The following is an 11,788-nucleotide window of genomic DNA, read 5'->3' on the forward strand; positions in this document are numbered from 1 at the left end:
AGGCAGCCCTGCACTCACAGACACTGATGTCATCTCTGCCCCACTCTGTCCCCAACCTGTCCTTCCCCCACTGACTTCCCTCGGTGGCTTCCATTTTTCCCTCTTAGACCCTCAGCCAAAGCCCACTGTGCCTCTCAAAAATAGCAACAAAGATCCAAACACACCCTGCTGGAAGGGGGGGTCTCGGGGCAGGTTCCCCATTCCGGCACTGATACAGGGATGCTGCCTGGGGAGGGTCAGGACCCTCAGGTCTCGACTCCTGATGGCCACAGACACGCTTCTCCTCTGGTAGCTGCCGCCTATTCAGAGCGCTAATGTCAGAAGCCAGAGGGGTCTCGGTGCTTCTCAGCACGGTGACACCAGCCGCCAACTATCACTCAAAGCAGCAGTAGCTTAGTTCCCTTATCTACGGCTACAGAAGGACAGTTGTCTAAAAGGCCACGGGGAAATTAAAGGCGGGGTCCAGGAGAAGAGGGGAGGAGAAAACTTCCCAGTTCCTTTCAGAGGCTCATGAGAGGCTCCAGAGTTCAACGGCTGCTGAACTCAGCTGATCCCTGAGATCCGAGACTGAAGGGGCAGAGCCACCCAGGGAATAACAGTGAGTGGCTCCTCTTGTCCCTGAGGGTCTCAACCAGCTCGCTCAGAAGGAAGCCGTCTTCCCACTGCCCCAGGAATTCCCACGGCTCCCTGGATGGTGGATCAAGAGACTGCGCCCCTCCCCGCAGGAACTCAATCAAACGGTAAGTCCTATAAGTTCTGCCCACGGGGATGCTCCGCGTGGTTTCACTTTTGCAAACATTTGTTTATCTCCCTCGAGAGGAAAACATCTCCGCCTGTCACAGGAAGCTGTTTCAAGGGTGAGCAAACTTTTTGAACATGTAGATATTATTAAGACCTACACGGATTTCTTGCAATTCAAAGCTGCGGTATTCGGTTCTCTTTCATTGTATGTGTTCTTAAATATTGTTTCCAAGTAGGCTAGCCTTGTGGCAACTAGAAGAAATTAAGCCAAGATGATGTCATGCCTATTTTAATGCCCTGGGGCACCTAGCACACCACTAAGTACTCAAGAGTCAGATGAATATAGTCGCTGCTGCTCCAGGGAGGTGGGTACCTGTTTAAAAAAAAAAAAAAGTGTTTAATTTCAGCCTTCTGTGTTGCAGACCTACTCTGGTTAGAATAAAGCCAGGGGACCGTGTGGCTCTGCGGGTGCCATTCCTGGTTGTGGTTTCTTCTGGGATATTATACAGCCACAGGGAGGAGAAATAATCTCTTGTTTATCCACAGGACATCCAGAAAATGGATAATTACACAGCAGCCCCGGACGACGACGACGACTACGACGTCTTCATCAGCGATGTTCCGAAGAACGACGACAACGAGGTGGAACCACCACCGTGTGACAGATACATGGCCCAGGTCCTCTCAGCCCAGCAGGTGCTGCCGTTCTGCGGCACCCTGTTGGTGGCCGGTCTCCTGGGTAATGCCTTGTTTGTCTTTGTCCTGGTCAAATATAAAGGACTGAAATACGTGGAGAAAACCTATTTTCTGAACTTGGCCATTTCCAAGATGTGTTTCTTGCTTTTCCTGCCCTTCTGGTTTCACACTGCTCTGGAGAGGAGAAGTGCCGATGAGCCGCTGTGCTGGGTTTTCGCAGGACTCCGCTCGGTGGGTGTATTCAGTGAGGCGCTTTTCAACACCCTCCTGATCATGCAAAGGTACGTGGTGTTTTTCCACGTGAGATGGTTGTCCCCAGCCTTCAGGACGATGCCAGGCACTGTGATCACAAGTGTTCTGATGTGGGTAGTGGCCTTTCTGGTCACTTTGCCTGAATACGTGCTTTATCAACCTCAGATGGGATTCCAGGAAGACCAGTGGTGCTCCTTGAGCAGATCCCACTTTCTGCCAGCTGATGAGACCTTCTGGAAGCATTTTCTGACTCTGAAGATGAACATTTTGGTACTGGTTTTCCCGCTGCTCGTTTTTGTATTTTGCTACGTGCGAATGAGAAACCGACAGAGGTTCAGGGAGAGTCCGCCTGACCTTTCTAAGCTCCCATTTGCCCTGACCGCCCTCTTCCTTTTGATGTGGGCACCCTACAACATCGTGCTTTTCCTGTCTGCTTTCAAAGAACACTTCTCCCTCCATGACTGCAAGGGCATCTACCGACTGGACAAGAGCGTTCAGGTCACAGAGATCGTGGCCATCACCCTCTGCTGCCTCACCCCTCTTCTCTGTGTGTTTCGGAACAGGACACTTAGGAGATACCTCTGCAGGCGGCTCCTCTGGTGTAACGACACCTCGCCTCAACCCAGCGAGGGGTCAGACCCAGGTACATCAAGGCAAGATGAAGTCCACAGCACTGAAATGTAAACCAGCTAGCACCAACTGCGGGACAAATAAATGTTGACTTTTGTCTCTTTGCATTATTTTGTCCAATTTTTTTTTTACTCATTTGTATATGAAATAGAATATGGAAGAAAAAGGGGCGGGTGAAGGAACATTTACTAAGCCTTGGATTTGTCCCGGGCACTGTCCCTGGCTCTTTATGAACATGTGCTCTATCTCCCTGCTCCCTCAGTCCCATCCGGTGTAGATGGGATTCATCTCATTTCTCTGAGAAGGAAACTGAGGCTCAGAAATTAGAAAGCGGCAGGAGTGAGACACAAACCCAGTATCGTTTGCCCCAGACCCTATATGTTTTATCCAAGCAGGCCGAACTACCCGGAATTATCCAACAAAATACATGAAATAAATATGAGCTTTTAAAAAACAATTGGGGGCACATTCCACAATAAGAAACAACCCATTAATATAATTTTTCAGGCACATTTTCTTGCAGATGATCAGAAGGTCTGGCTATGGAAAGCAAGGCACAGTGACCTGTTCTGTAGGAGTTCTCCAAGATCCCTTGGCTACTCAGCACCCCAACGCCCCCAGGTCTCCCAAACCCATGCGCCTTCAAGGTTCCTAATATTTCCTCTGACTTTATCATAAAGGTGAGGGAATCTTAGGGAATATAAGTGCAAACTTCTGTTTAGAAAGGTCTAACAAGGGGCTGGGGTTAGAGCTCGGTGGTAGAGCGCTTATCTAACATGTGTGAGGCACTGGGTTTGATTCTCAGCACCACATATAAATAAATTAAATAAAGGTCCATCAACAACTTAAAAAAACATTTAAAAAAAAAGAAAGAAAGAAAGGTCTAACAAAATAAACGCTTTGACCTTTTAATTATACCACACACCTCAGGCCTCACCAGCCCCTGACTACAGAATGTCCCACTTCCTTTCTACAACTGAATGATACCACACAGGACAGGCCCCACCTGCCACACCAGCAGAAAGCTAGCTCCCCACACAGAGTTCCCTCCCCCAGGACCCTGAGTCCTGCAAGTCTGGCTCAGTCTTGGTCTCATCATCCTCTCCCTGACCTGTGTTCAGAGACAGATTCCACACTCCCTGGTCTCTTGCTAACCCCATCCCTGTCCTTGAGGACGTGGGCAGTGGCCAGGTCTTGTAGACAAAGGGCCTGGGACAGGGCATCATCCAGAAGGTCCAACATCCTGCTTGCACCAGAGGCACAGCACTGACACTTGCTAAAGATGTCACCTGGTCACCTGCTCCTGCTGCGATCCAGAGCAGCAGCCAACACAGCTCCCCAGCACTGGCCATATGTTTGTTCCATTGAACCTCCGTGGAAAGCAGCAGGTCCACATCCCTCCTTCACAGCTAAATGGGTGGGTATGAATAAGGAGGCACAGGGACCTCTAACAAATGGAAAGGCCAAATCTTTGGCCAACCAAAAAGCATCCTTGATTTTGTCTCAAAACAGTGAATAGATAGGTAATTTGTATCAATGAAATAAGGTGAAGAAAATCTTATTTTCCAAGCATCAGAATTCTTTCCATGTCACCCTGAAGACTCCCCATTTGTGTTAGGTGAAGTATTTCAAAAGCCTATTAGGACATGGGATGAGACCCTCAAGGACCAGGCTTAAAAAACAATAAATGACTCCAGAGTAATTCTATGGCAGTGGTCTCAGACACGAGCACACATCACAACCTCTGTGTTGAAGCATGGATTCTGGGCCTCAGCCCCAAGTGTCTGATCCATTAGGTCTGAGAATGTGCATTGATGACAAATTTCCAAGGGATATGGATACTGCTGGCCCTGGGACCTCGCTAAGAACCACTGTTCTAGGGAGAAGAAACTCAACTAAGGTGTTTGGTTTTGTCCCCATTATAGTATGGAACTTAGAGCCAAGGCTGAATTGTTTGGGAATGTAACAGGGAATGGGGAGGCATTGGCAGGGGCTGCAGTGGGGGAGGTGGGGAAGACATAAGAAATGGCTGTCAGTTGCAGAGAAATTAGGGAGAGAAAGGATTAGTAAACCCTTCTCTGGTACTCTGCATCATTCACTGAGACGTTTTGGCTACATATACTTTTCTAAGTCTAAGTCTGATCATCTCAAGATGAGCTGGAGTTGGGCTGGGGGTGTGGCTCAGTGGTAAAACACTTGCCTAGCATGTGTGAAGCCCTGGGTTCCATCCCTAGCACTATAAAGAAAAAAGATAAAGATGAACTGGAGTGAGCACAGGGAACAGGTGTAACTGGGAGAAGCGTCCTTCTCTGCACAAAGGACCTTCCATTGCAAAGGTGAATGCTAGCTGACATTGAAAGAAAGAAGGAAGGAAGGAAGGAAGGAAGGAAGGAAGGAAGGAAGGAAGGAAGGAAGGAAGGAAGGAAGGAAGGAAAGAAAGAAAGAAAGAAAGAAAGAAAGAAAGAAAGAAAAGAGAGAATGAAACCAATGGTGACATTCAAAATGGTACCAAATATTTCAAGAAAAACATGGAGGAATTGGAACTCTCATTTACCACTGGTGGGAATATCCAATGGTACAACCACTTTGGAAAAACTTTAAAGGGTCTTAAAAAGTTAAACTATTACACTCAAGAATATTTGCCCAAGAGAAATGAAAACATGTAGCCATCCATAGACTTGTTCATGAATGTTCATGATTGCTGCATTTAAACAGTTCCACCATCCATCAACAAACATTATCAAGCAGGAGCATATCTATATAATGGAATACTGTGCACCAGTAAAAGGAATAAAGTACTGATTCGCACAACAACATGCATGAAATCTCAAAATGCTACATGAAGAAAGCCAGATATATTTTTAAAGAGTATTTATTTTATGAAGCCAAGTGCAATGGCGCACGCCTGTAATCCCAGCGGCTCAGGAGGCAGAGACAGGAGGATTGCAAGTTCAAAGCCAGCCTCATCAACAGTGGAGTGCTAAGCAACTCAGTGAGACCCTGTCTCTAAAGTACAAAATAGGGCTGGGGATGTGGCTCAGTGGTCGGCTGCCCCTGAGTTCAATCCCCAGTACCAAAAAAAAAAACTTCTCCTTGGTATCAGGCATTGATATTTCTGTTTATTATATTAGAAATTTAGACACAGAAAATTTAGATATTTATCTTAAAGATTTTTTAAAAAAATAATAAACCTATTGCATGTTAACATAAATATTTCTCTAAAAAAGATCTTCATTTTTTCAAAAGAAAAAAAAATTAACAATAAGTCTTTCTTTTTTTTTTGCATGTTCTTTTAATGGCTGACTCACTAAAAGAGACTGGATTCTCTTTCTCTTTCTGCAACCAAACTGTGGGAGTATCCATTGTCAGATAGCCCCTAGAGAATTCCACTTATGAGGGAATCAGAAAGAGAAATAACTTCTTGGCATCCTTATGAAACTAGTTTGTCCTCTAGGACCCCCCTGAAAGTTTCACACATGGAGAAGAGCTCTAGACTGTCTCCTCAAAAATAAAATGACTAGATTCTAAGGTGTTTGTAGCTTCCAGACCCTTCCACATGGCACCATTTACACTCCCAGCTTCACAAGGTTACCAGCTCTCCAGATGGTCAAGACTTTAAAGATCAGAATAGAATACAGGTCTTCAGCGCTTGAGTAGGCAAAGGAAGTGGTTTCATTAAAATGCACTGTAGGCTGGGGTGCAGCTCATAGGTAGAGTGCTTGTCTCACCTACACCAGGCTCTGGGTTCCAGCCCCAGAACCACAGAGAGATGAGAAGGTCCTGTGTCAACTGACCGTCAGTATGAGAAAAAAAAAATGAAGTTTGACCTCTGCTCTATGTCATCAACAAAGGAACATGTCACCAACACGACATGGCCAGGAAGGAGGCAGACAGGAGAATCTATACTGTATGATCCCATTGACATCAAATTCAAAAACAGGCAAGATAGTGGTTACTTTGGGGGAGAAAGGAGGCAGGATTGGAAAACACACAAGAAGGGCTTCTGCTTATCATGTAGGTTCCCTGACCTAGTTCTAACATAAAAACCTAAAGACATCCTAGGACTACTGGGGGAATATGAACGTGAGCAGGGAGTCAGATGTCACGGAATTTTCATTTTCAAGCATGACAGTGAAATTTTGATGATAAGAAGAATGTCCTTGTCCTATGAAATACGGTCCTAGTCAGTTCAGACAACTACAATGAGAACTCCATAGACGAGTGGTTCAAACAACACTTACTTATCACGGTTCTGGAGGCTGGTAAGTCCAAGGTGGAGGTACCAGAGAGTCCTGTGCTGGCAGAGGGCCACTTCCACCTGCAGACAGCTGTCTTCTCCCCGTCCCCTCCCATGGCTGAGGGAGAGCAAGCAGACCTTCTCCTGTGTCTCTGCTCATAGGAGCACTAATCCCATCATGGCGGGGAGACCTCCTGACCTAATCATCCCCCACCATATTCCCATCTCTATGTATCACTTTGGGGGTTAGGATTTCAGCATATGAATTGAGGGCAGCCACAAACATGTGGTCCATAACAAATGTCATTCAAATCATTGCATCACACGCGCGCGCGTGCACACACACACACACACACACACACACACCCCACATAAAAAGAAAGAGGGGAAAATATGTCAAAATGCTAACAGTTGGGAAATAGCACAGGGCTCCGCCAGGGTAGCAGTAACTGCCACGGCAATGCCGAAGGGTCCCAAGCAGCAACCACCGGAGGCCGAGTGGATCGGGGACGGAGACGGCACAAATCCCGCAGACAAGGTGGTGAAAAAAGGGAAGAAGGACAAGAAGACCAAAAAGACATTCTTTGAGGAGCTGGCAGTAGAAGATAAACAGGCTGGGGAAGAAGAGAAAGTGCTCAAGGAGAAGGAACAACAGCAGCAACAGCAGCAAAAGAAGAAGCGAGATGCTGGAAAAGGCCGGCGGAAGAAGGATGTGGATGATGATGGAGAGGAAAAAGAGCTTATGGAGCGCCTTTCTGTACCTGCCAGTGATGAAGAGGATGAGATACCTGCCCCAATACCCCGAGCAGGAAAGAAGACCAAGGGTGGTAATGTTTTTGCAGCCCTGATTCAGGATCAGAGTGAAGAAGAGGAGGAGGAAGAAAAGCATCCTCCCAAGGCTGCTAAGCCAGAGAAGAATCAGATCAATAAGGCTGTATCTGAGGAGCAACAGTCTGGGCTCAAGGGCAAAAAAAAGGAAAAGGAAGAAAAGTCGAAAGGGAAGGCCAAGCGTCAAAATAAATTTGCTGCTCTGGATAGTGAAGAGGAAGATGAAGAAGATGAAATGACGAAAGAAAAGGAGCCTCCCAAACAAGGAAAAGAGAAGGCCAAAAAGTCAGAGCAGGGTTCAGAGGAAGGAGAGGAGGAAGAGGGAGAGTCAAAGGCAGATGATCCCTATGCTCACCTTAGCAAAACGGAGAAAAAAAAAAGCTCAAGAAACGGATGGATTATGAGCGCCAGGTGGCTTCATTAAAAGCAGCTAATGCTGCCGAAAATGACTTCTCTGTATCCCAGGCAGAGGTGTCCTCCCGACAGGCCATGTTAGAAAATGCATCTGATGTCAAGCTGGAGAAGTTCAGTATCTCGGCCCACGGCAAGGAGTTGTTTGTGAATGCAGATCTATACCTCGTAGCTGGACGCCGCTATGGGCTGGTGGGACCTAACGGCAAGGGCAAGACCACACTCCTCAAGCACATCGCCAACCGTGCCCTGGGCATCCCTCCTAACATTGATGTGCTGCTGTGTGAGCAGGAGGTAGTAGCAGATGAAACACCAGCAGAGCAGGCTGTTCTTCGAGCTGACACCAAGCGGTTGAAGCTGCTGGAAGAGGAACGATGACTTCAGAGGCAGTTGGAACAGGGGGATGACACAGCTGCTGAGAGGCTAGAGAAGGTATATGAGGAATCGTGAGCCACTGGGGCAGCAGCTGCAGAGGCCAAAGCACGACGGATCCTGGCTGATCTGGGCTTTGACCCTGAGATGCAGAATCGGCCCACACAGAAGTTCTCAGGGGGCTGGCGCATGCGTGTCTCTCTGGCCAGGGCACTGTTCATGGAGCCTACACTGCTGATGTTGGATGAACCCACTAATCACCTGGACCTCAATGCTGTTATCTGGCTCAATAACTATCTTCAGGGCTGGCGGAAGACGCTGCTGATTGTCTCCCATGACCAGGGCTTCCTGGATGATGCGTGCACTGATATCATCCATCTCGATGCTCAGCGGCTCCACTACTATAGAGGCAATTACATGACCTTCAAGAAGATGTACCAGCAAAAGCAGAAAGAACTGCTGAAACAGTATGAGAAGCAGGAAAAAAAGCTGAAGGAGCAAGTCCACCAAGCAGGCGGAAAAGCAAACAAAGGAGGCCCTGACTCGAAAACAGCAGAAATGCCGTCGGAAAAACCAAGATGAGGAATCCCAGGAAGCCCCTGAGCTCCTGAAGTGCGCCCGAAGGGGTACACTGTGCGCTTTACTTTCCCAAATCCCCCGCCACTCAGCCCTCCTGTGCTGGGTCTGCATGGTGTGACATTTGGCTATGAGGGGCAGAAACCACTCTTTAAGAACCTGGATTTTGGCATCGACATGGACTCAAGGATATGCATCGTGAGCCCTAATGGTGTGGGGGGAAAGCACACTGCTCCTGCTGCTGACAGGCAAGCTGACACCGACACATGGGGAAATGAGAAAGAACCACCGATTGAAAATTGGCTTCTTCAACCAGCAATATGCAGAGCAGCTGCACATGGAGGAGATGCCCACTGAATATCTGCAGAGGAGCTTCAACCTGGCCTACCAGGATGCACGCAAGTGCCTGGGCTGCTTTGGCCTTGAGAGTCATGCTCACACCATCCAGATCTGCAAACTCTCTGGTGGGCAGAAAGCCCGAGTTGTCTTTGCAGAGCTGGCCTGTCGGGAGCCCGACGTCCTCATCTTGGACAAGCCAACCAATAACTTGGACATAGAATCTATCAATGCTCTGGGGGAGGCCATCAATGAGTACAAGGGTGCTGTGATTGTCGTCAGCCATGATGCCCGACTCATCACAGAAACCAACTGCCAACTGTGGGTAGTGGAGGAGCAAAGTGTTAGCCAAATTGATGGGGACTTCCAAGACTACAAGCGGGAGGTGTTGGAAGCCCTGGGCGAAGTCATGGTCAATCGACCCCGAGAATGAGCTTTCCCTCCTGGAAATCTCCTGAGAGACAGGCTTATGTGACCTAGAAGTACCCCATTGTCTCCCTCTCCTTGGAAGCCTGCCTCTGCTCTGCTGCTGACCCAGCAACCACTTGGGCACATGAAGGTGGAGCTGTGACCAGGATACTACTTTGATTGCTTCCTTTGAAAGATTTGTGTGTGCCACTTTTCTTCAGACAACTGAGCTGACTTACCCTCAGCAGCCCTCTACACAAAAAGAGGTGACCATCATTATTGTGGGGTTCCATCCAACCAAGCTTAGGTGGCCTCTTGTCTTGAGACTCATTCCTCAGAAGACTGCCTCTGATCTACCCTAAAGCTTCAGGCCTAGCTGCCCCCACAGGTTTTGAGTGGCGCTTTTCTTTTTTGATGGATTTAATGCTGACTTACACAAATATCCATTTGGACCTCAGAATTGGAGGCAGGTGTCTGAGGCCTGTGCTGTTATCCAGCCTAAGATTTGGTGCCTGTGGTCACTTGACTGATTGGGGACCTGAGGGCAGGAAAGGAAAGCTGCAAAACTTTAATTTTCTTTTACACAGGGAAGAAATAAAGGAAAGGAGTTGCTGCTGCCAAAAAAAAAAAAAAAAAAATGCTAACAGTTGTAAATCCAGAGGGAGGAGAGACGGATGCTCATTGAACCCTTCTTTGACCTATCTGGTATAAATAGAAATTTCCAAGTTGAAGGGGAAACTGATTTTGATACTGTCTAAATAAGAACAAAAGAAGAGGCTGGTGTCTTTGTCCAGTAGAACGGTATCTCTCACAGTTCTGGAGGCTGGGAATGCAAGATAGAGAGGCAGGCATCACCCAGGTGTTTGGTGAGAGCCAACACCTGGTTCATAGTTGGCTGTCTTTTCACTATAAACTCACATGGTAGAAGGAAGGAGGGAGCTCTCTGGGGCCTCTTTTATGAGGACATTAATCCTGACCCTGAGGGCTCCGCTCTCATGACCTAATCACCTCCATCGACCAGATCTTCTAATATCGTTACATTAGGGATTAGGTTTCAACATATTAATTTGGGAGGAAATAAATATTCTGTCCATAGCGGTTGTCCACAGGACATATTTTAAAAGAATCATCTTCCCCAGTCTCTAATAATTGGGGTCAAACTCAGTCTGTAGTGGAGCGATAGAACAAATCTAAGCCCCTCATTTTACCCACAATGCAGTGAAGGGACGGCTGTTCAGCCACACACAGCAGGACTGGGTGAAGCCCCGGGTGTCCCACTGCCCAGGCCTCCTCTTTCACCCACTCAGGACAGGCCTGTGGTTATTTCTGAAAACAATGATCAAATAAATGATTCTGAATGCCCTTTATAGGTGAAAGCCAATTCCTGGGGGTGGGGGTGGGGGTGGGGAACAGGCATCACCTCAGGCTGTGACTCCACTCTCCCCAGACCTGAAAGCACAATGTCCCTCCTGGAGTGACAAGAGGTTTGCGGGGGATAGTAGGGGAAAGGAAAGGTAACAGAATACAACAGTCACTAATATGCCATTATGTAAAAATGTGAGTGTGTAACCGATGTGATTCTGCAATTTGTATTTGGGGTAAAAATGGGAGTTTATAACCCAATTGAGTCAAATGTATGAAAGATGATATATCATGAGCTTTGTAATGTTTTGAACAACCAATAAAAAAATATAAAAAAAGAATATGCTGAGGACCTGGACCTGGCACATCAGGGAGCAGAGCCCACCTCAAGGAGTGGAAGGGAGGAGACAGACAACCAATGTCTAGATACTAGAAAAGGGGTCACCAAACTACTGCCCTGGGGCCACATTCAGCCTCTCGCCCATTTGCAGCCCATGATCAAAAAATGACTTTTACATGTTCAAACAGGAAAACAATCAGAAAATAATAATATTTCATGGCACATAAAAATCATATGAAATTCACTTTTCAGTGCCCATAGACAGTTTTATTGGCTTACAGCCGTGTTCATTTACATGTGTATGGCCAACGGCTGTTAGGAGTTGAGACAGTCTGTATGTGCCACTCTGGTGGCTTCCAGCTGCTGCTTGGTACATTACCAGCCACAGGGAACAGGTTCACTGCAACAGTGTTCCCAGTCGATACGTCATGAAATCAGTAAGACTTCATTTTATGTTTATAAGCAGTGTTTGTAGATCCAGTGACAACAAGAGAAAAGACATGGACTTAGAATGCCACATGAACTTGGAATGACACTAGGGAGCATGGATTATTTTGTCATCAGATTACATGGCAAAGCATTGTATCTATTATGTTCTA

At 47.1% G+C, this 11,788-nt stretch overlaps 1 protein-coding gene and 1 pseudogene across 5 annotated transcripts; both read left to right on the forward strand.

The window, feature by feature from the left end:
• The first annotated feature begins 283 nt into the window (after positions 1–283).
• On the forward strand, positions 284–2,426 carry Ccrl2 (C-C motif chemokine receptor like 2). Of its 5 annotated transcripts, XR_003582324.2 has the most exons (4): positions 284–740; positions 1,288–1,718; positions 1,855–1,959; positions 2,253–2,426. XR_003582324.2 is itself a non-coding variant. In XM_027932477.2 (3 exons), exon 3 carries the CDS (start codon positions 1,300–1,302, stop codon positions 2,371–2,373), a length of 1,074 nt encoding a protein of 357 aa, XP_027788278.2. In that variant the 5' UTR covers positions 321–740; positions 978–1,106; positions 1,288–1,299; the 3' UTR covers positions 2,374–2,426. The 5 variants fall into 5 exon arrangements, 4 of the variants coding, with proteins under 4 accessions (XP_027788278.2, XP_027788277.2, XP_027788279.2 ...); XM_027932477.2 differs by adding an exon at positions 978–1,106 and having other exon boundaries at positions 321–740; positions 1,288–2,426; XM_027932478.2 differs by lacking the exon at positions 284–740 and adding exons at positions 775–857; positions 978–1,106 and having other exon boundaries at positions 1,288–2,426.
• Positions 2,427–7,016: 4,590 nt separating this feature from the next.
• LOC114090300 (ATP-binding cassette sub-family F member 1 pseudogene) lies at positions 7,017–9,551 on the forward strand (annotated as a pseudogene).
• The last annotated feature ends 2,237 nt before the right edge of the window (positions 9,552–11,788 follow it).

Source organism: Marmota flaviventris, chromosome 1 (assembly GCF_047511675.1).
Source record: "Marmota flaviventris isolate mMarFla1 chromosome 1, mMarFla1.hap1, whole genome shotgun sequence".
In the NCBI taxonomy this organism is placed as follows: Eukaryota; Metazoa; Chordata; class Mammalia; order Rodentia; family Sciuridae; genus Marmota; species Marmota flaviventris.